This window comes from Bombina bombina, chromosome 5, assembly GCF_027579735.1.
Source record: "Bombina bombina isolate aBomBom1 chromosome 5, aBomBom1.pri, whole genome shotgun sequence".
Lineage (NCBI taxonomy): Eukaryota > Metazoa > Chordata > Amphibia > Anura > Bombinatoridae > Bombina > Bombina bombina.
The window spans coordinates 11,970,538-11,992,165 of record NC_069503.1 but is presented as its reverse complement, the minus strand read 5'-3'; the positions used below and the strand labels follow the sequence as shown (position 1 = coordinate 11,992,165).

At 38.0% G+C, this 21,628-nt stretch overlaps 1 protein-coding gene across 3 annotated transcripts in view; it reads right to left on the bottom strand.

Moving 5' to 3' along the window:
• NOS3 (nitric oxide synthase 3) overlaps positions 1-21,628 on the bottom strand; it is a 720,543-nt gene that overhangs the window by 90,854 nt on the left and 608,061 nt on the right. For all 3 annotated transcript variants that reach the window (XR_008402467.1, XM_053713262.1, XM_053713263.1), the window contains 3 exons: positions 16,473-16,560; positions 16,262-16,383; positions 2,394-2,542 (listed from right to left, as the gene is read on the bottom strand). Coding sequence is in view for 2 of the 3 variants with exons in the window: in XM_053713262.1 (XP_053569237.1) it covers positions 2,394-2,542; positions 16,262-16,383; positions 16,473-16,560 (359 nt within the window). In the remaining variant the exon portion in view is untranslated. The remainder of the gene's footprint in view (positions 1-2,393; positions 2,543-16,261; positions 16,384-16,472; positions 16,561-21,628) is intronic.

The following is a 21,628-nucleotide window of genomic DNA, read 5'->3' as shown; positions in this document are numbered from 1 at the left end:
ATACAGCTGAGTGTTACTGTCACACACATATTATTATTACACAGCTGAGTGTTACTGTCACACACATTATTATTATTATACAGCTGAGTGTTACTGTCACACACATATTATTATTATTATACAGCTGAGTGTTACTGTCACACACATATTATTATTATACAGCTGAGTGTTACTGTCACACACATATTATTATTATACAGCTGAGTGTTACTGTCACACACATATTATTATTATTATACAGCTGAGTGTTACTGTCACACACACATTATTATTACACAGCTGAGTGTTACTGTCACACACATATTATTATTATACAGCTGAGTGTTACTGTCACACACATATTATTATTATACAGCTGAGTGTTACTGTCACACACATATTATTATTATACAGCTGAGTGTTACTGTCACACACATTATTATTATTATACAGCTGAGTGTTACTGTCACACATACATATTATTATTATTATACAGCTGAGTGTTGTTGTGATTCATATTGTTGTTTTTATTAAATATGCACCTTATTGTTACTCATGAGTGTTACTTCCGTCTCACATAATATGCACCTTATTGTTACTCATGATTGTTACTTCCGTCTCACATAATATGCACCTTATTGTTACTCATGAGTGTTACTTCCGTCTCACATAATATGCACCTAATTGTTACTCATGGGTGTTACTCCTGTCTTACATAATATGCACCTAATTGTTACTCATGGGTGTTACTCCTTTCTCACATAATATGCACCTAATTGTTACTCCTGTGTGTTACTACCGTCTCACATAATATGCACCTAATTGTTACTCCTGTGTGTTACTACCGTCTCACGTAATTATGCACCTAATTGTTACTCCTGGGTGTTACTCCTGTCTCACATAATATGCACCTTATTGTTACTCCTGGGTGTTAATCTCGTCTCACATAATATGTACCTAATTGTTACTCCTGTGTATTACTACCGTCTCACATAATTATGCACCTAATTGTTACTCCTGGGTGTTACTCCTGTCTCACATAATATGCACCTTATTGTCACTCCTGGGTGTTAATCCCGTCTCACATAATATGCACCTAATTGTTACTCCTGGGTGTTATTTCCGTCTCACATAATATGCACCTAATTGTTACTCCTGGGTGTTACTTCCGTCTCACATAATATGCACCTAATTGTTACTCCTGGGTGTTATTTCCGTCTCACATAATATGCACCTAATTGTTACTCCTGGGTGTTACTTCCGTCTCACATAATATGCACCTAATTGTTACTCCTGGGTGTTACTTCCGTCTCACATAATACACTTGTGTATTAGTCTGGGTTCACCAATGTGTGCAATGTACCTCACACTCACCACTGGGCAATGCCCTACAGCCTCACCCATATCACTGTGCAATGTACCTCACACTCAACACTGGGCAATGCCCTACAGCCTCACCCATATCACTGTGCTATGTACCTCACACTCAACACTGGGCAATGCCCTACAGTCTCACTCATATCACTGTGCCATGCACCTCACACTCACCACTGGGCAATGCCCTACAGCATCACTCATATCACTGTGCCATGCACCTCACACTCACCACTGGGCAATGCCCTACAGCATCACTCATATCACTGTGCCATGCACCTCACACTCACCATTGGGCAATGCCCTACAGCATCACTCATATCACTGTGCCATGCACCTCACACTCACCACTGGGCAATGCCCTACAGCATCACTCATATCACTGTGCCATGTACCTCACACTCACCACTGGGCAATGCCCTACAGCCTCACCCATATCACTGTGCTATGTACCTCACACTCAACACTGGGCAATGCCCTACAGTCTCACTCATATCACTGTGCCATGCACCTCACACTCACCACTGGGCAATGCCCTACAGCATCACTCATATCACTGTACCATGCACCTCACACTCACCACTGGGCAATGCCCTACAGCATCACTCATATCACTGTACCATGCACCTCACACTCACCACTGGGCAATGCCCTACAGCATCACTCATATCACTGTACCATGCACCTCACACTCACCACTGGGCAATGCCCTACAGCATCACTCATATCACTGTGCCATGCACCTCACACTCACCACTGGGCAATGCCCTACAGCATCACTCATATCACTGTACCATGCACCTCACACTCACCACTGGGCAATGCCCTACAGCATCACTCATATCACTGTGCCATGTACCTCACACTCACTACTGGGCAGTGCCCTACACCCTCACCCATATCACTGTGCAGTGTGCCATGTACCTCACATGCACCACTGGGCAATGCCCTACAGCCTCACCCATATCCTTGTGCCATGTACCTCACATGCACCACTGGGCAATGCCCTACAGTCTCACCCATATCACTGTGCCATGTACCTTGGGCATGTCTGGCTGTCGTGAGAAAGCTGTGTATATCTTGGTGAGTGCGCCTTTTTTCTGTGCCTCCTGCGTTTCCTGCTTGTAGATGTGGTCGAGCTCTGGACATCGGGAACCAAAGACCAAAGTCATTTCTCCAGGAACCTGACCTATGAGGGGTAATAAGAGAGGAGTATCTTTATGATCAGGAGATGTTGCATAGCTCCATAGGTAGGTTATCACCTTCTGAAGCAAGGCATTTAGGGAGTAATGTACAATAAAAGGCTGGGGCAGCTCAGGCTACAGCGGTGGCTTATTACCAGAAGTCATGCATCTGAAGTCACTTCTGTGTGTAGGTGCAAAGCCTTTGTGAGAATGACGTTTGTAATCGCAACTCTAACAACAGATTTATCTATTATTTATCTCACTAAACTGTGTAATACCAAAGGTGGTGCACTTTATATCAAGGTTTAGACCGTAGCAAGATTGTCATTGGCTTAAATTGCTACATATAAAAACATTTATTGCTAATCTTATATAAAGTTGCAGCAAAATACTGTTTAGATATTAAATGTATTTCATAAATCAAACATAGATTTTTTTCTTACGATTGGCACCATCAGACACACATCCATAAATACCCAGCCTACAACTGGCACCATAAGGCACACATCTATAATTACCCAGCCTACAACTGGCACCATCAGGCACACATCCATAAGTACCCAGCCTACAACTGTCACCATCAGGCACACATCCATAAGAACCCAGCCTACAACTGGCACCATCAGGCAAAAGTCCATAAGTACCCAGCCTACAACTGGCACCATCAGACACACATCCATAAATACCCAGCCTACAACTTGCACCATCAGGCATATATCCATAAGTACCCAGCCTACAACTGGCACCATCAGGCACACATCCATAAGTACCCAGCCTACAACTGGCACCATCAGGCACACATCCATAAGTACCCAGCCTACAACTGGCACCATCAGGCACATATCCATAGATAAATACCCAGCCTACAATTGAAACCAGTAGGCACATATCTATAGATAAATACCAAGCATACAAATGGCACCATCAGCCACATATCCATAGATAAATACCCAGCCTAAAATTGGTACCATCAGACACATATTCATAGATAAATACCCAGCCTACAATTGGAACCATCAGGCACATATCCATAGATAAATACCCAGCCTACAAATGGTACAATCAGGCTCATATCCATAGATAAATACCCAGCATACTAATTGCTCCATCAGGCACATATCCATAAATACCATCAGGCACATATCCTTAGATAAATACCCAGCCTACAAATGTTAGCATCAGCCACATATCCATAGATAAATACCCAGCTTACAATTGGTACCATCATGCACATATCCATAGATAAATACCCAGCCTACAGATAGCAATATCAGGCACATATCTATAGATAAATACCCAGCCTACAATTGGTACCATCAGGCACATATCCATAGATAAATACCCAGCCTAAAGGTAGCAATATCAGGCACATATCTATAGATAAATACCCAGCCTACAATTGGTACCATCAGGCACATATCCATATATAAATACCCAGCCTACAGGTAGCAATATCAGGCACATATCTAAAGATAAATACCCAGCCTACAATTGGTACCATCAGGCACATATCCATAGATAAATACCCAGCCTACAGGTAGCAATATCAGGCACATATCTATAGATAAATACCCAACCTATAATTGGTACCATCAGGTACATATCCATAGATGCAGAAAACATGGAGGGGCGCCTCATGTGCAGAACAACCGATGGAAACAGATCCTAATAACAATAATAGTGTAGCCAAATGGGTACTCACATGTATGGAAAGTACCCTAATTTGCTAGCAGCAGCAGACTGATAACTCAGGGGGTATCAGCTCACCCTCTCCTGGTAGCAGCAACAAACTAACTTTAGGATGCAGGAAACACAGGAACACAGTGAGAGCTCCGCAGCAAACAAACAAAGGTGCTATTAAAGGATTACTGTCTTTAGCTTTTCTTAGGCAAAACTCACCCAACATTAAACATTGCAATTATAAATTAAATAAAATCTACCTTTTCATTTTCAAAAACGAAGCTCCCTTTAGCAGAAAAATAAACTTTTATTTCATGTCACTGACGTCACGTTAACCAGCCCTCAAATGTGGGCCGTCTAAGCAATAATATTCTGGCCAATCGTATCCCCAGTATTAACATGTAATTAAAATATAATTTCGTCATTAAACGCATGCGCAATCGTTTTCTATTAGTATCGCATGCGCATATTGCGGCATAGAAGCCGACATCACAGACAGCAGAGAAAATAACGCATGCGCACACTGCGCAGCATACTCATCTGAAGCTGGATCAACAGAGAGTGTCTTCTTAGCCCTAAGACGGTGACGTTGCCGATGACGTTGCGTGTAGTCGCGCATGCGCATTGTGTCCGTTAGTCGCCATGTTCCAACTGGAGTTGTCCTCCAGGATTGGAATACAGTTAGGGAGTATCAATACGTGGGTTTGGAAAAAGGTGAACATGATTAAACTGATATATTGCAAACAACAAAGATTTGAAATAGGATGTACTTTAAAAAAGTAATTATTTATTGGTATACTATTGTTAGAACACGAGTGAATATTTGACTACAGTGTCCCTTTAATTAGCTTAAGTTAGAAACCAGTTTATTTTAAAAACAAGTTAAAAACAATAAGCATTCAGTGAGAAGGGGACATTTGTGATAATGCCCCTATCATGCAACGCATTTCTTGGCTTAGCAAGTAGCCGTTTCATCAGGCATATAGCATCTAGTACTGATAAAGTCCTTTTAAACGCTAACAAAGCTAAAAAATTCTGGGCGTGTGTTAGACATGAGGAACAATAAGCAAGTCAAACAGCTGATCCGCTTTAGTAAGTATATACACATAATGAATATGTTAATACCTTGTATATCCATAGATCCATTCTAAAGATAAATCCTAAACTTAACATTCAGAAAATATCATATAAAATGAGGTATATTGCAACATCTATAACATAACATTCAAATAATATCATATGCAAAGACATATATGTAATACTATCCCAAATGGCATATGTCCATATAATAGAATCCTTAAACCAGTATTTTGTTATTAAAACTTTTCTTAATGATACTTTGTATCAAAGCTCTGTTTATAAATTCAATCTTATTTGGTATCTGGTCTCTTACCTGCACTTACCCATACGGTAAGTAATATGATAAATTCCTAAATCCAATCATACGCTAAATATCTCCTAGATGTTTGTGCACATTTTTCACCAAATATATGGCACATGAAAAATTCCGCTATATATATCCTAAACATAATATAGTTTTAGATTTGCGGATGTAGGCTAAAGATGTGCCACTTATCTTAGTGCTACGTTATAAACTAAACTGTGACTCTATTGTTAATGTGCCAAAAAATGTTCACTAATTATCTCCTAAATGTTTATGCACACTTGAGAATGAATGTTAGTGCACATTTTTTACCAAATATGGTGTAAACCGAAAAATCTGCTATAATCACGGATGTGTCCCACTTAAGCTAAGGATGTGGCACTTATCTTAACACAATAAACAATAGAGCCATAGCTTAATTTATAACAGGGCATTAAGATAAGTGTCACATCCTAAGCTTAAGCGAAACACATCCGCGAAGATAGCAGAATTTTCCGTTTACACCATGTTTGGTAAAAAATGTGCAAAAACATTAATCCTTGAGTGTGCACAAACATCTAGTTGATATTGTTCCAAAAGATATTCACCAATTAACAAAGTCACAGCAGAATTTTCCGTTTACACCATATTTGGTAAAAAATGTGCACAAACATTCATCCTTGAGTGTGCACAAACATCTAGATTGGAACAGCCAATAGAATGTGAGCTCAATCCTAGGATTTTTTACCCTTTAATTCTGATTGGCTGATAGAATTCTATCAGCCAATCGGAATTCAATGGACGCCATCTTGGATGTCGTCATTTAAAGGAAACTTCATTCTTCAATAGCCAGCGAAAGAAGAGGATGCTCCGCTGGATGTCTTGAAGATAGAGCCGCTCCGCATCGGAAGGATGAAGTTAGAAGATGCCGTCTGGATGAAGACTTCTGCCCGTCTGGAGGACGACTTCTTGTCGCTTGGATGAAGACTTCTCCCGGCTTCGTTGAGGACTTCTTGCCGCTTGGATGAAGACTTCTCCCGGCTGGATGAGGATGGATGTCCGGTCTTCAAAAACTGTAAGTGGATCTTCGGGGGTTAGTGTTAGGTTTTTTTAAGGGTTTATTGGGTGAGTTTTATTTTTAGATTAGGGACTTTGAGTACCGTAAAAGAGCTAAATGCCCTTTTAAGGGCAATGCCCATCCAAATGCCCTTTTCATGGCAATGGGGACCTTAGGTTTTTTAGGTAGGTTTTTATTTGGGGGGGTTGATTGTGTGGGTGGTGAGTTTTACTGTTGGGGGGTTGTTTGTATTTTTTTTTTTTACAGATAAAAGAGCTGATTTCTTGCGGGCAATGCCCCGCAAAAGGCCCTTTTATGGGTTATTGGCAGTTTAGTTTAGGCTAGGTTTTTTGTTAGCTTTGGGGGGGCTTTTTATTTTGATAGGGGTATTAGATTAGGTGTAATTATTTTAAATATTTGATAATTTCTTTTTTATTTTGTGTAATTTAGTGTTTATTATTTTTTGCAATTTAGATAAATGTTTTTTGTAATTTAATTTATTTAGTTTTAGTGTAATGTTATGTTTTAGAGTAAGACAAGTTAGGTTTTATTTTACAGGTAACTTTGTATTTATTTTAACTAGGTAGCTAGTAAATAGTTAATAACTATTTACTAACTAGTCTACCTAGTTAAAATAAATACAAACTTACCTGCAAAATAGAAATAAAATCTAAGGCCTAGATTTAGAGTTCGGCGGTAGCCGTCAAAACCAGCGTTAGAGGCTCCTAACGCTGGTTTTGGCCGCCCGCTGGTATTTGGAGTCAGTGATTAAAGGGTCTAACGCTCACTTTTCAGCCGCGACTTTTCCATACCGCAGATCCCCCTACGCCATTTGCGTAGCCTATCTTTTCAATGGGATCTTTCTAATGCCGGTATTTAGAGTCGTTTCTGAAGTGAGCGTTAGAGCTCTAACGACAAGATTCCAGCCGCCTGAAAATAGCAGGAGTTAAGAGCTTTCTGGCTAACGCCGGTTTATAAAGCTCTTAACTACTGTACCCTAAAGTACACTAACACCCATAAACTACCTATGTACCCCTAAACCGAGGTCCCCCCACATCGCCGCCACTCGATTAAAATTTTTAACCCCTAATCTGCCGACCGCCACCTACGTTATACTTATGTACCCCTAATCTGCTGCCCCTAACACCGCCGACCCCTGTATTATATCTATTAACCCCTAACTTGCCCCCCACAACGTCGCCGCAAGCTACTTAAAATAATTAACCCATAATCTTCCGACCGCAAATCGCCGCCACCTACGTTATCCCTATGTACCCCTAATCTTCTGCCCCTAACATCGCCGACCCCTATGTTATATTTATTAACCCCTAATCTGCCCCCCACAACGTCGCCGACACCTGCCTACACTTATTAACTCCTAATCTGCCGAGCGGACCTGAGCGCTACTATAATAAAGTTATTAACCCCTAATCCGCCTCACTAACCCTATCATAAATAGTATTAACCCCTAATCTGCCCTCCCTAACATCGCCGACACCTACCTTCAATTATTAACCCCTAATCTGCCGACCGGAGCTCACCGCTATTCTAATAAATGTATTAACCCCTAAAGCTAAGTCTAACCCTAACACTAACACCCCCCTAAGTTAAATATAATTTTTATCTAACGAAATAAATTAACTCTTATTAAATAAATAATTCCTATTTAAAGCTAAATACTTACCTGTAAAATAAACCCTAATATAGCTACAATATAAATTATAATTATATTATAGCTATTTTAGGATTAATATTTATTTTACAGGCAACTTTGTAATTTTTTTAACCAGGTACAATAGCTATTAAATAGTTAAGAACTATTTAATAGTTACCTAGTTAAAATAATAACAAATTTACCTGTAAAATAAATCCTAACCTAAGATATAATTAAACCTAACACTACCCTATCAATAAAATAATTAAATAAACTACCTACAATTACCTACAATTAACCTAACACTACACTATCAATAAATTAATTAAACACAATTGCTACAAATAAATACAATTAAATAAACTATCTAAAGTACAAAAAATAAAAAAGAACTAAGTTACAGAAAATAATAAAATATTTACAAACATAAGAAAAATATTACAACAATTTTAAACTAATTACACCTACTCTAAGCCCCCTAATAAAATAACAAAGCCCCCCAAAATAAAAAATTCCCTACCCTATTCTAAAATACAAATATTACAAGCTCTTTTACCTTACCAGCCCTGAACAGGGCCCTTTGCGGGGCATGCCCCAAGAATTTCAGCTCTTTTGCCTGTAAAAAAAAACATACAATACCCCCCCCCCAACATTACAACCCACCACCCACATACCCCTAATCTAACCCAAACCCCCCTTAAATAAACCTAACACTAATCCCCTGAAGATCTTCCTACCTTGTCTTCACCATACCAGGTTCACCGATCCGTCCTGGCTCCAAGATCTTCATCCAACCCAAGCGGGGGTTGGCGATCCATAATCCGGTGCTCCAAAGTCTTCCTCCTATCCGGCAAGAAGAGGACATCCGGACCGGCAAACATCTTCTCCAAGCGGCATCTTCTATCTTCTTCCATCCGATGACGACCGGCTCCATCTTGAAGACCTCCAGCGCGGATCCATCCTCTTCTTCCGACGACTAGACGACGAATGACGGTTCCTTTAAGGGACGTCATCCAAGATGGCGTCCCTCGAATTCCGATTGGCTGATAGGATTCTATCAGCCAATCGGAATTAAGGTAGGAATTTTCTGATTGGCTGATGGAATCAGCCAATCAGAATATAGTTCAATCCGATTGGCTGATCCAATCAGCCAATCAGATTGAGCTCGCATTCTATTGGCTGATCGGAACAGCCAATAGAATGCGAGCTCAATCTGATTGGCTGATTGGATCAGCCAATCGGATTGAACTATATTCTGATTGGCTGATTCCATCAGCCAATCAGAAAATTCCTACCTTAATTCCGATTGGCTGATAGAATCCTATCAGCCAATCGGAATTCGAGGGACGCCATCTTGGATGACGTCCCTTAAAGGAACCGTCATTCGTCGTCTAGTCGTCGGAAGAAGAGGATGGATCCGCGCTGGAGGTCTTCAAGATGGAGCCGGTCGTCATCGGATGGAAGAAGATAGAAGATGCCGCTTGGAGAAGATGTTTGCCGGTCCGGATGTCCTCTTCTTGCCGGATAGGAGGAAGACTTTGGACCCTCTTCTGGACTTCTTCAGTGGATGTCTAGCCCCCGCTTGGGTTGGATGAAGATCTTGGAGCCAGGACGGATCGGTGAACCTGGCATGGTGAAGACAAGGTAGGAAGATCATCAGGGGGGTAGTGTTAGGTTTCTTTAAGGGGGGTTTGGGTTAGATTAGGGGTATGTGGGTGGTGGGTTGTAATGTTGGGGGGGGGGGTATTGTATGTTTTTTTTTACAGGCAAAAGAGCTGAAATTCTTGGGGCATGCCCCGCAAAGGGCCCTGTTCAGGGCTGGTAAGGTAAAAGAGCTTGTAATATTTGTATTTTAGAATAGGGTAGGGAATTTTTTATTTTGGGGGGCTTTGTTATTTTATTAGGGGGCTTAGAGTAGGTGTAATTAGTTTAAAATTGTTGTAATATTTTTCTTATGTTTGTAAATATTTTATTATTTTCTGTAACTTAGTTCTTTTTTATTTTTTGTACTTTAGATAGTTTATTTAATTGTATTTATTTGTAGCAATTGTGTTTAATTAATTTATTGATAGTGTAGTGTTAGGTTAATTGTAGGTAATTGTAGGTAGTTTATTTAATTATTTTATTGATAGTATAGTGTTAGGTTTAATTATATCTTAGGTTAGGATTTATTTTACAGGTAAATTTGTTATTATTTTAACTAGGTAACTATTAAATAGTTCTTAACTATTTAATAGCTATTGTACCTGGTTAAAATAATTACAAAGTTGCCTGTAAAATAAATATTAATCCTAAAATAGCTATAATATAATTATAATTTATATTGTAGCTATATTAGGATTTATTTTACAGGTAAGTATTTAGCTTTAAATAGGAATCATTTATTTAATAAGAGTTAATTTATTTCGTTAGATAAAAATTATATTTAACTTAGGGGGGTGTTAGTGTTAGGGTTAGACTTAGCTTTAGGGGTTAATACATTTATTAGAATAGCGGTGAGCTCCGGTCGGCAGATTATGGGTTAATAATTGAAGGTAGGTGTCGGCGATGTTAGGGAGGGCAGATTAGGGGTTAATACTATTTATGATAGGGTTAGTGAGGCGGATTAGGGGTTAATAACTTTATTATAGTAGCGCTCAGGTCCGCTCGGCAGATTAGGGGTTAATAAGTGTAGGCAGGTGTCGGCGACGTTGTGGGGGGCAGATTAGGGGTTAATAAATATAACATAGGGGTCGGCGATGTTAGGGCAGCAGATTAGGGGTACATAGGGATAACGTAGGTGGCGGCGGTTTACGGAGCGGCAGATTAGGGGTTAAAAGTGTAATGCAGGGGTCAGCGATAGCGGGGGCGGCAGATTAGGGGTTAATAAGTGTAAGGTTAGGGGTGTTTAGACTCGGGGTACATGTTAGAGTGTTAGGTGCAGACGTAGGAAGTGTTTCCCCATAGGAAACAATGGGGCTGCGTTAAGAGCTGAACGCTGCTTTTTTGCAGGTGTTAGGTTTTTTTTCAGCTCAAACTGCCCCATTGTTTCCTATGGGAGAATCGTGCACGAGCACGTTTTTGATGCCGGCCGCGTCCGTAAGCAACTCTGGTATCGAGAGTTGCATTTGCGGTAAATATGCTCTACGCTCCTTTTTTGGAGCCTAACGCAGCATTTGTTTTAACTCTCGATACCAGAGTTAAATTTATGGTGCGGCCAGAAAAAAACCCGCGGAGCGTTAACAGCCCTTTTACCGCCGAACTCTAAATCTAGGCCTATGATAGATACAATGTAATTATTAGTTATTTTGTAGCTAGCTTAGGGTTTATTTTACAGGTAAGTCTGTATTTAGTTTTAAATAGGAATTATTTAGGTAATAATGGTAATTTTTATTTAGATTTATTTTAATTATATTAAAGTTAGGGGTGTTAGGGTTAGACTTAGGTTTAGGGGTTAATATATTTATTTAGTGTTAGTGATGTGGGAGGCCAGAGGTTTAGGGGTTAATAACTTTAGTATAGCGGCGGCAGATTAGGGGTTAATAAGTGTAGGTAGGTGGCGGCGACATTGGGGGCGGCAGATTAGGGGTTAATACATTTATGTAGGTGTTGGCGATGTTAGGGGGCAGCAGATTAGGGGTGTTTAGATTTGGGGATTTTTTCCCCCATAGACTTTAATAGGGCTGCGTTACGGAGCTTTATACTCCGTCATTGCAGGTGTTAGACTTTTTTTTAGCCGGCTCTCTCCAGTGATGTCTATGGGGAAATCGTGCACGAGCACGTAAAACCAGCTCAAAGCAGCGCTGGTATTTGTGTGCGGTATGGAGCTCAATGCTGCCATATTGCCCACAAACGCTGGTTTTTGGAAAACCTGTAATAGCAGCGCTGTTGAAGGTGAGCGGTGGAAATAACTTGCAAGTTATTACCGAGCCACTCATAACGCAAAACTGGCTGATAATTATGTACTTATTATACAGTGTAAGTGCACAGGATACATTATTATGTACTTATTATACAGTGTAAGTGCACAGGATACATTATTATGTACTTATTATACAGTGTAAGTACACAGGATACATTATTATGTACTTATTATACAGTGTAAGTGCACAGGATACATTATTAGGTACCTATTATTCAGTGTAAGTGCAGGATACATTATTATGTACGTATTATACAGTGTAAGTGCACAGGATACATTATTAGGTACTTATTACACAGTGTAAGTGCAGGATACATTATTATGTACTTATTATACAGTGTAAGTGCAGGATACATTATTATGTACTTATTATACAGTGTAAGTGCACAGGATACATTATTATGTACTTATTATACAGTGTAAGTGCACAGGATACATTATTAGGTACTTATTATACAATGCAAGTGCAGGATACATTATTATGCACTTATTATACAGTGTAAGTGCACAGGATATATTATTATGTACTTATTATACAGTGTAAGTGCAGGATACATTATTATGTACGTATTATACAGTGTAAGTGCACAGGATACATTATTACGTACTTATTATACAGTGTAAGTGCACAGGATACATTATTAGGTACTTATTACACAGTGTAAGTGCAGGATACATTATTATGTACTTATTATACAGTGTAAGTGCAGGATACATTATTATGTACTTATTATACAGTGTAAGTGCAGGACACATTATTATGTACTTATTATACAGTGTAAGTGCAGGATACATTATTATGTACTTATTATACAGTGTAAGTGCAGGATACATTATTATGTACTTATTATACAGTGTAAGTGCAGGATACATTATTATGTACTTATTATACAGTGTAAGTGCAGGACACATTATTATGTACTTATTATACAGTGTAAGTGCAGGACACATTATTATGTACTTATTATACAGTGTAAGTGCAGCACACATTATTATGTACTTATTATACAGTGTAAGAGCAGGATACATTATTATGTACTTATTATACAGTGTAAGTGCAGGACACATTATTATGTACTTATTATACAGTGTAAGTGCAGGATACATTATTATGTACTTATTATACAGTGTAAGTGCAGTACACATTATTATGTACTTATTATACAGTGTAAGTGCAGGATACATTATTATGTACTTATTATACAGTGTAAGTGCAGTATACATTATTACGTACTTATTATACAGTGTAAGTGCAGGATACATTATTATGTACTTATTATACAGTGTAAGTGCACAGGATACATTATTATGTACTTATTATACAGTGTAAGTGCACAGGATACATTATTAGGTACTTATTATACAGTGTAAGTGCACAGGATACATTATTAGGTACTTATTATACAGTGTAAGTGCACAGGATACATTATTAGGTACTTATTATACAGTGTAAGTGCACAGGATACATTATTAGGTACTTATTATACAATGCAAGTGCAGGATACATTATTATGCACTTATTATACAGTGTAAGTGCACAGGATATATTATTATGTACTTATTATACAGTGTAAGTGCAGGATACATTATTATGTACGTATTATACAGTGTAAGTGCACAGGATACATTATTACGTACTTATTATACAGTGTAAGTGCACAGGATACATTATTAGGTACTTATTATACAATGCAAGTGCAGGATACATTATTATGCACTTATTATACAGTGTAAGTGCACAGGATATATTATTATGTACTTATTATACAGTGTAAGTGCAGGATACATTATTATGTACGTATTATACAGTGTAAGTGCACAGGATACATTATTACGTACTTATTATACAGTGTAAGTGCACAGGATACATTATTAGGTACTTATTACACAGTGTAAGTGCAGGATACATTATTATGTACTTATTATACAGTGTAAGTGCAGGATACATTATTATGTACTTATTATACAGTGTAAGTGCAGGACACATTATTATGTACTTATTATACAGTGTAAGTGCAGGATACATTATTATGTACTTATTATACAGTGTAAGTGCAGGATACATTATTATGTACTTATTATACAGTGTAAGTGCAGGATACATTATTATGTACTTATTATACAGTGTAAGTGCAGGACACATTATTATGTACTTATTATACAGTGTAAGTGCAGGACACATTATTATGTACTTATTATACAGTGTAAGTGCAGCACACATTATTATGTACTTATTATACAGTGTAAGAGCAGGATACATTATTATGTACTTATTATACAGTGTAAGTGCAGGACACATTATTATGTACTTATTATACAGTGTAAGTGCAGGATACATTATTATGTACTTATTATACAGTGTAAGTGCAGTACACATTATTATGTACTTATTATACAGTGTAAGTGCAGGATACATTATTATGTACTTATTATACAGTGTAAGTGCAGTATACATTATTACGTACTTATTATACAGTGTAAGTGCAGGATACATTATTATGTACTTATTATACAGTGTAAGTGCACAGGATACATTATTATGTACTTATTATACAGTGTAAGTGCACAGGATACATTATTAGGTACTTATTATACAGTGTAAGTGCACAGGATACATTATTAGGTACTTATTATACAGTGTAAGTGCACAGGATACATTATTAGGTACTTATTATACAGTGTAAGTGCACAGGATACATTATTAGGTACTTATTATACAATGCAAGTGCAGGATACATTATTATGCACTTATTATACAGTGTAAGTGCACAGGATATATTATTATGTACTTATTATACAGTGTAAGTGCAGGATACATTATTATGTACGTATTATACAGTGTAAGTGCACAGGATACATTATTACGTACTTATTATACAGTGTAAGTGCACAGGATACATTATTATGTACTTATTATACAGTGTAAGTGCAGGATACATTATTATGTACTTATTATACAGTGTAACTGCAGGATACATTATTATGTGCTTATTATACAGTGTAAGTGCAGGACACATTATTATGTACTTATTATACAGTGTAAGTGCACAGGATACATTATTAGGTACTTATTATACAGTGTAAGTGCACAGGATACATTATTATGTACTTATTATACAGTGTAAGTGCAGGATACATTATTATGTACTTATTATACAGTGTAAGTGCAGGATACATTATTATGTACTTATTATACAGTGTAACTGCAGGATACATTATTATGTACTTATTATACAGTGTAAGTGCAGGACACATTATTATGTACTTATTATACAGTGTAAGTGCACATGATACATTATTATTTACTTATTATACAGTGTAAGTGCACAGGATACATTATTAGGTACTTATTATACAGTGTAAGTGCACAGGATACATTATTATGTACTTATTATACAGTGTAAGTGCAGGATACATTATTATGTACTTATTATACAGTGTAAGTGCAGGATACATTATTATGTACTTATTATACAGTGTAACTGCAGGATACATTATTATGTACTTATTATACAGTGTAAGTGCAGGACACATTATTATGTACTTATTATACAGTGTAAGTGCACATGATACATTATTAGGTACTTATTATACAGTGTAAGTGCACAGGATACATTATTAGGTACTTATTATACAGTGTAAGTGCACAGGATACATTATTATGTACTTATTATAAAGTGTAAGTGCACAGGATACATTATTATGTACTTATTATACAGTGTAAGTGCAGGATACATTATTAGATATTTTTATATTGTGTATTAAAACATATACATAAAACTAAACATTTTTAGCAACTTAAAGGGACATTAAACCCAAAAAATTTCTTTCATGATTCAGACAGATCACACTATGTGCAGCCACAAATCAGCCTATTTAGATATGATTTCATTAAAGGATATCAAGAGAATTATGCAAATGATATAAAAGAAGCAATTTAGAAAGTTGTATAAAATTGCTGTTCTTTCTAAACCATGTCATGTTCCTTTAAAACAAAGTAGTGCGACAATGTTGGTGACTGCAGCATGCCCCGCGGGTTTGTATACACCACATTTACATTACCGCTCACCTTTTTTTTCGATGTCGTACATACGCTGCTGCCAGAATCCCCTGAATGGGGCTATGCCAGTTCCTGGCCCCACTAGTATACAGGGTGCAGAGAAGTCTGCGGGTAACTGGAAGGTGGGAGCCCTGGGGAGGGAAAGAGAATCACATGATGAGGAGGGATCAGGCTCGCTAGTGTTTAATGGGTTAAATGACACTCCTGTGTAACCACTTACGCTCTGACAAAACACGGAACAGGGTCCTTAGGCATCAGCTGGTCCAGCCATGTGGAGCAAACCCCATAGTGCAGGGGACCTTTATTATCTAGCAGAGGGAGACACAAGGAACTTATATGTAATATGTGTGCTCAACATAACACAGTAATAAATCTGTGGCACCTTGTCTATAAAATGTCCCTTCTTTGTGTTACTTTGTGCAACTGTCCCCAGTGCCTAAAGCTCTAACAAGGACATATATGCTTTTCTGTCACCTAATGTTTAATCTGTTGTGCTGCCCTAGGCCCAAACAATTCCCTATTTTATCTCACCTCCTGCGAGGATATCGCCCCTGGTGGAAACACTAATCATATCCGCTAAGGTCCTACAATCACCCCCCATCTATGGTTTTTGCATCAATGTGTGTTTAACCTCTTGCAGAAGAAATAGTGACAACTTATTATACCAAATAAGTGATGTATATCTGAATGTAAGTTATTTATTTAGCAATTGTATATAAACTTAAATTACTCAAAACCATAGCACAATATATACAAATATATACACACAACAGTTATGTCACTTTACAACACAATTATCAGCAATACATGCACACTGATAAACATATGACAACATCTAACCTTATGCATAATTCTAGCCATTCTACTGATTCACTCACTAATCTTAGCCATAAAGCAATTCACTCACTAACCCTAGCCATACAAGCAATTAATTCACTAACCCTAGCCATACTACCAATTCACTCACTTACCTTAGCCATATTAGCAATTCACTAACTAACCCTAGCCATACTATAAATTCACTCACTAACTCCATAAATACTACCAATCAACTCACTAGCCCTAGCCATACTACCAATTCTCTCACTAACCCTACCCATACAAGCAATTCACTCACTAACCCTACTACCAATCCACTTATTAACCCTAGCCATACTACCAATTCACTCTCTAACCTTAGTCATAATAGCAATTCACTAACTAACCCTAGCTATACTGGCAATTCACTCGCAAACCCTAGCCATACTACCAATTCACTCACTAACTCTATAAATACAACCAATCCACTCACTAACCCTAGAAATTCTACCACTCAATAACTCTAGTCATACTACAAATTCATTTACTAAGCATAGCCATATTAGCAATTCACACATAAACCCTAGCAATACTACCAATTCACTCACAAACCCTAGCCATACTACCAATTCACTCACTAACTCTATAAAAACTACCAATCCATTCACTAACCCTAGCTATACTTACCAATTCACTTAATAACCCTAGCCATACTACCAATTCGCTTACTTACCCTAGCCATACTACCAATTTGCTCACTAACCCTAGCCATACCACCAATTCACTCACTAACCCTAGCTATACTATCAATTCATTGACTAACCCTAGCCATACTACCAATTCACTCACTAACTCTACCCATACAAGTAATTCACTCACTAACCCTAGCCCTACTACCAATCCTCTCATTAACCCTAGCAATACTACCAATTCACTCACTAACCTTAGCCATAATAGCAATTCACTAACTAACCCTAGCTATACTACCAATTTGCTCACTTACCCTAGCCATACTACCAATTCACTCACTAACCCTAGCCATACTACTAATTCACTAACTAACCCTACCCATACAAGCAATTCACTCACTAACCCTACTACCAATCCCCTCATTAACCCTAGCCATACTACCAATTCACTCAATAACCCTAGCCATACTAGCAATTCACTCACAAACCCTAGCCATACTACCAATTCACTCACTAACTCTATAAATACTACCAATCCACTCACTAACCCTAGCCATACTACCAATTCACTCACTAACACTAGCCATACAAGCAATTCGCTCACTAACCCTAGCCCTACTACCAATCCACTCATTAACCCTAGCCATACTACCAATTCACTCACTAACCTTAGCCATAATAGCAATTCACTAACTAACCCTAGCTATACTAGCAATTCACTCACAAACCCTAGCCATACTACCAATCCACTCACTAACCCTAGCTAGACTACCAATTCACTTACTAACCCTAGTCATACTACCAATTTGCTTACTTACCCTATCCATACTACTAATTTGCTCACTAACCCTAGCCATACTTCCAATTCACTCACTAACCCTAGCCATACTACCAATTCATTGACTAACTCTAGCCATACTGCCAATTCACTCACTAACTCTACCCATACAAGCAAGTCACTCACTAACCCTAGCCCTACTACCAATTCACTCACTAACCCTAGCCCTACTACCAATTCACTCACTAACCTTAGCCATAATATCAATTCACTCACTAACCCTAGCTATACTAGCAATTCACTCACAAACCCTAGCCATACTACCGATCCACTCACTAACTCTATAAATACTACCAATCCACTCACTAACCTTAGCCATACTACCAATTCACTTACTAACCCTAGCCATACTACCAATTTGCTCACTAACCCTAGCCATACTACCAATTAACTCACTACCCCTAGCCATGCTACCAATTCACTCACTAGCCCTACCCATACAAGCAATTCACTCACTAACCCTACTACCAATCCACTCATTAACCCTAGCCATACTACCAATTCACTCACTAACCTTAGCCATAATAGCAATTCACTAACTAACCCTAGCAATTCCCTCACAAACCCTAGCCATACTACCAATTCACTCACTAACCCTAGAAATTCTACCAATTCACTCAGTAACTCTAGTCATACTACAAATTAATTCACTAACCCTAGCCATACTACCAATTCGCTTACTAACCCTAGCCATACTATCAATTCACTCACTAACCCTAGCCCTACTACCAATCCACTCATTAACCCTATCCATACTACCAATTCACTCACTAACCTTAGCCATAATAGCAATTCAATAACTAACCCCAGCTATACTAGCAATTCACTCACAAACCCTAGCCATACTACCAATTCACTCACTAACTCTATAAATACTACCAATTCACTCACTAACCCTAGCCATACTATAAATTTACTTACTAACCCTAGCCATGCTACCAATTTGCTCACTAACCCTAGCCATACTACCAATTCACTCACCCTAGCCATACTACCAATTCACTCACAAAACTTAGCCATACTACCAATCCACTCACTAACCCTAGCCACACTACCAATTCACTTACTAACCCTAGCCATAGTACCAATTTGCTCACTTACCCTAGCCATACTACAAATTCACTCACGAACCCTAGCCATACTACCAATTTGCTCTTTAAAGGGACAGTCAACCATAGAATTGTTATTGTTTTAAAAGATAGATAATCTCTTCATTACCCATTCCCCAGTTTTGCATAACCAACACAGTTATATTAATGTACTTTTTACCTCTGTGATTACCTTGTATCTAGGAACCTTCTTCCAGCCCCCTGATCACATGACTGTGACTGTTTATTATCTATTGTCTTAAATTTAACATTGTATTGTGCTAAATCTTAAATAACCCCTGTGCCTGAACACAGTGTTATCTATATAGCCCACATGTACTTTCTGTCTCTTTGTGTTGAAAAGAGATTTAAAAAGCCTGTGATAAGAGGCAGCCCTCAAGGGCTTAGAAATTAGCATATGAGCCTACCTAGGTTTAGTTTAACCCCTTAATGACCAGACCATTTTTCAATTTTCTTACCCTTAATGACAATGGCTATTTTTACATTTCTGCAGTGTTTGTGTTTAGCTGTAATTTTCCTCTTACTCATTTAATGTACCCACACATATTCTATACCGTTTTTCTCGCCATTAAATGGACTTTATAAAGATATAATTTACTGTGAAAAATAAAAAAGTTTTTCTAACTTTGACCCCCAAAATCTGTTACACATCTACAATCACCAAAAAACACCCATGCTAAATAGTTTATAAATTTTGTCCTGAGTTTAGAAATACCCAATGTTTACATGTTCTTTGCTTTTTTTGCAATTTATGGGGCAATAAATACAAGTAGCACTTTGCTATTTCCAAACCACTTTTTTTCAAAATTAGCGCTAGTTACTTTGGAACCCTGATATCTGTCAGGAATACCTGAATAGCCATTGACATGTATATATTTTGTTTTAGAAGACATCCCAAAGTATTGATCTAGGCCCATTTTGGTATATTTCATGCCACCATTTCACCGCCAAATGCGATAAAAAAAAAAAAAAGTTAACTTTTTCACAAATTTTGTCACAAACTTTAGGTTTCCCACTGAAATTATTTACAAACAGCTTCTGCAATTATGGCACAAATGGTTGTAAATGCTTCTCTGGGATCCCCTTTTTCAGAAATAGCAGACATATATGGCTTTGGGGTTGCTTTTTGGTAATTAGAAGGCCGCTAAATGCCGCTGCGCACCACACATGTTTTATGCCCAGCAGTGCAGGGGTTAATTAGGGAGCTTGTAGGGTTAATTTTAGCTTTAGTGTAGTGTAGTAGACAACCCCAAGTATTGATCTTGGCCCATTTTGGTATATTTTATGCCACCATTTCACCGCCAAATGCGAGCAAATAAAAAAAAAAACTTTACATTTTTCACAATTTTAGGTTTCTCACTGAAATTATTTACAAACAGCTTGTGCAATTATGGCAGAAATTGTTGTAAAAGCTTCTCTGGGATCCCCTTTGTTCAGAAATAGCAGACTTATATGGCTTTGGCGTTGCTGTTTGGTAATTAGAAGGCCGCTAAATGCTGCTGCGCACCACACGTGAATTATGCCCAGCAGTGAAGGGGTTAAATTAGGTAGCTTGTAGGGAGCTTGCAGGGTTAATTTTAGAGATCAGCCTCCCACCTGACACATCCCACCCCCTGATCCCTCCCAAACAGCTCTCTTCCCTCCCCCACCCCACAATTGTTACCGCCATCTTAAGTACTGGCAGAAAGTCTGCCAGTACTAAATAAAAGTTTTTTGTTTTTTTTTTTAAATAAAAATTATAAAATATTTTAGTTGTGATGGACCCCTGCCTTAGCACCAACCTCCCTGATCCCCCCCTCCAGCTCTCTAACCCTCTCCCCTACCTAATTACCGCCATCTTGGGTACTGGCAGCTGTCTGCCAGTACCCAGTTTGGCCCCACAAACCAAACTATTTAAATTTTATTTATAACTTTTATTTGTATATTTAATTATTTCTGTAGT